The following is a 3987-nucleotide window of genomic DNA, read 5'->3' as shown; positions in this document are numbered from 1 at the left end:
AGAACAGCTTGTACAAGGAACTGGGGACAAAAAGCAATATGGACGAGTACAGTTGTCCCTCAGGTGATTGGTTCCAAGGCCGCCTAGGAAACCAAAATCTGAGGATGATCAAGTCCTGGATATAAAAGGGAGTAGTATTTGCACATAACCTTAGCACATCCTCCCTCATACTTTAAAATCATCTTCATTTATAATATCTAATACAAAGCAAATGCTATGCAAATAATTGTTAATCCTCTATTATTTAGCAAATAACGACCAAAAATTCTGTTTATGTTCAGCACAGATATAATCTTTTTCCGTATATTTTTAACCCGAGGTCGTTTGAATCCACAGTTGGGGAACCAACAGATAAAGGGCCCAGTAGGGTGGGGTGGCGTTGTAGAGAGGGTATCAAAATAAGACACTAGAGAGGAAGGAGGAGCTGGATATGGAAACCGGAAAATGTAGGAACTTGTGGGAACTGGTGCTCTTCTTATCAAGCAGGGAACGGCGGCCCTGTTAGAGATGAAATGACTCTTTTACGTCATACAATTCCTGAGAGACATAGTTGGGGCCAAAACTCGCGTCTGCTGACTTCAGGGTGATCCACCCCTGGTTGTGAAGGGACAACTGTGCCGCCACATGAGTTGTGAATTACAAGAGTTTTCGGGGTTGCTTGTAACCAGTCCTACTTGCGTTCCCATTTCCTCTCAGCCCCAAGCCGCCCAGGGATGCTCCCCGCCTCCCAGACACTGCCCGCCATGAGGCCGCCCAAGCCCTTTTAAAACGCGATGACAAGTCCCAGCAGCCTGCACCCACTAACTCTTGGGACCACGAGTCCCAGCATGCAACGCTCCCTGTCAGCAAAGGGACGCCGAAGGCCACTATGTGGACCATCATGCATCGCGCCTAAAGGGGCGGGGCTCTGTACACGGGCGGAACCCTGAGCGTCGCCTCGGCAACTCCAATTCCGTGACAGACTGCGCTTCCGCTTCCGCCTCTGAGCCCTGTGCGGGAGCGTTTGCGCAGCTTAGTCGCCGTGACGCAATTCTCCTGCGACTGTACAGACCCGGAGCTTCCGTGCGGAGGCCTCTTTCCCGCGTGAAACCCTAAAGGTGCTGCTAGTTGCCTACGGCCTGTGACCTGGGAGCAAAAGGAAAAGCGGCGAGATGACGGACCGCTATACCATCCACAGCCAGCTGGAGCACCTGCAGTCCAAGTACATCGGCACGGGCCACGCCGATACCACCAAGTGGGAGTGGCTGGTGAACCAGCACCGCGACTCTTACTGCTCCTACATGGGCCACTTCGACCTTCTCAACTACTTTGCCATCGCAGAGAATGAGAGCAAAGCGCGAGTGCGCTTCAACTTGATGGAGAAGATGCTGCAGCCTTGCGGACCGCCAGCCGACAAGCCCGAGGAGAACTGAGGCTGCCTTATCACTGCCGTACCGGAGCACCTCTCCCGGCGTTCCTCCCTTTTGCCCTCCCTCGAATATTCCTGCCTTCAGTGGACCGTTTCTCCATGGCTGCTGCTTCTCGCGCTTTCCGTGTATGGAAGTGCTTGCCCGGGGGTGCCCTGCCTGACCTGCCTTTGGAACGCAGCATTGGGAGACCATCAGGACCCCTGAGAACTGTGCCAGTGGAGAGATGCTAGAGCCGGCAGACGTTAGGGAAGACGGCACTGGAGTGAGACGGAATTTGGAGCCTCGTTTTTGCCTAGTTGATTGTCGTTGTTGCTTTTTCCATAAAGTTTAGAAATTGTTCAGTGCCTTGCTGTGAACTGCTTGTGTTCGGGTGGAGGGGTCCGGGGAGGGCTCTGGAGACCAAGATTCCCTGAGAGTCCGAGCAGGAGCTAGGGGTGGGAGCGCGTGGCTAGCGTTTATTGCCGGGCTTTTAAATCCACCCTGCACACCTTTATAATACTCCCCCACCCCCACTTCACCCAAGAGCGTTTTCTTTTTCAGGCCCACAACACCTTCATTTTTGAGGTTAGTAATTATTGTATCCCGTATTATTTTTCTTCCATTTTAAAAGATTTTGCTGTCATTGTCCTCCTTCACCTCTGTGTAAATTGCATTCTCTCTTTCTCTTAGGAATTTGTACCCATGTTTTCAGAAATGACAAACTGGCAAACGAGTTCTTACATTCATTCAACATTCAACAAATATTTGTTGAGCTCTATATGGCAGGCATTTTCCCAGGCTTTTGGGGGCTTACATTATCCTGGTGGGAGAAGGAGGATAAACAAACTGTCGACATCATAAGCAAATGTCAGAAGATGCTGGGAGAAGGGAAAGAAATTGTGTGGCGGAGGTGGGTCTAGTTGGTACAGTTGCAGTTTTAAATAACGATGCTTATGTTACTTATTGAGATGGTGACATTTGAGCAAAGACTTTAAGGAAGTGAGGGAATAGCTTTCCATGCAGAGAGAACTGTCAGTGCAGTGGTCCTAACGATGGGAGTGTGTTTGGCCTATTGGAAGAACAGCAAAGAGGCAAGTATGGCCAGAGGGAGTAAGTAAGGGGAAGAGTAGGGAAACAGGAAATGGAGGGGGCAACAGATAGAGTAGAGCCTTGTAGGCCAATATGTAACAGATAGAGTAGAGCCTTGTAGGCCAATATATGGACATCTGAGCAGCCATTGGAAGGTTTTTAAGCAGAGAAATGACATGATCTGTCTTATTTTGTTTTATTTTGAGACAGAGTCTTGCTCTGTCGCCCAGGCCAGAGTGCCGTGGTGTCAGCCTAGCTCACAGCAACCTCAAACTCTTGGGCTTAAGCAATCCTCCTGCCTAGGCCTCCTGAGTAGCTGCGACTACAGGCACACGACACCATGCCCGGCTAATTTTTTTCCTATTTTTCAGTAGAGATGGGGTCTTGCTCTTGCTCAGGCTGGTCTCAAACTCCTGAGCCCTGGTGATCCTCTCACCTCATGCTCTCAGAATGCTAGGATAACAGGCGTGAGCCACCGCCGCTGGCCAATCTGGCATATTTTAGATCAGTGGTTTTCAAATATGTTGGCCTTAGGACTCCATTACACTCTTAAAAATTATTGAAGATCCCAGTGAAGCTTTGTTTATGTAGATTATAGCTGTTGATATTCACCACAGTAGAAATTTAAAATTAAAAATATTTAATTCCTTTAAAATAATAAAGCCATTACATGTTAACAAAAATATTTTTAATGAAAAATAGCTATTTTACAACAAAATTTAGTGAGAAGAAAGGCTTTTAAAAAATATTGCAGATGTTTTCTACGTCCAGCTTAATAGAAGACAACTAGATTCTCATATCTGCTTCTGCATTCAAACTAAATGAAGTTTTAATTGAGGTATGAAAAAATCCACTTCTCATAAATATGTAGTAAATGTTAGTTACATCATTGAAATTGGATCAATGACGTTTTCATTCTGTTACATTAAAATTCATTTACCGGCCGGGTGCGGTGGCTCACGCCTATAATCCTAGCACTCTGGGAGGCCGAGGTGGGCGGATCGTTTGAGCTGAGGAGTTCGAGGCCAGCCTGAGCAAGAGCGAGACCCCATCTCTACTAAAAATAGAAAGAAATTATATGGACAGCTAAAAATATATATAGAAAAAATTAGCCGGGCATGGTGGTGCATGCCTGTAGTCCCAGCTACTCGGGAGGCTGAGACAGCAGGATCCCTTGAGCTCAGGAGTTTGAGGTTGCTGTGAGCTAGGCTGACGCCACGGCACTCCTCACTCTAGCCTGGGCAACAAAGTGAGACTCTGTCTCAAAAAAAAAAAAAAAAAAAAAAAAAAAAAGCACATTGATTAGTATCCTCCATTTCAGGAAAGTCTTACAGTATTGAGAAACTGAAAAGGTCACGGTGACGGTATAAGTTTTCCACCAGTTGTTTTTGCTTGATAGCTTGAATTTGGTAGTAAATACTGTCGTTTTCCTCGAAGTGACAGGCTTGCTTGGTTCATTTTCAAGAAAATGTCTGCCAAATACATACCCAAGTCTGAATAACACTATATA

At 46.9% G+C, this 3987-nt stretch overlaps 1 protein-coding gene across 1 annotated transcript; it reads left to right on the top strand.

Moving 5' to 3' along the window:
- The first annotated feature begins 1042 nt into the window (after nucleotides 1–1042).
- Nucleotides 1043–1753, top strand: SF3B5 (splicing factor 3b subunit 5). Its single transcript, XM_069488355.1, has one exon. The coding sequence runs from the start codon at nucleotides 1152–1154 to the stop codon at nucleotides 1410–1412; it is 261 nt and encodes an 86-aa protein (XP_069344456.1). The 5' UTR covers nucleotides 1043–1151; the 3' UTR covers nucleotides 1413–1753.
- Nucleotides 1754–3987: the final 2234 nt, after the last annotated feature.

Source organism: Eulemur rufifrons, chromosome 15 (assembly GCF_041146395.1).
Source record: "Eulemur rufifrons isolate Redbay chromosome 15, OSU_ERuf_1, whole genome shotgun sequence".
NCBI lineage: Eukaryota > Metazoa > Chordata > Mammalia > Primates > Lemuridae > Eulemur > Eulemur rufifrons.
The sequence above is the reverse complement of the archived record's forward strand: the minus strand, read 5'-3'. Positions and strand labels throughout refer to the sequence as shown.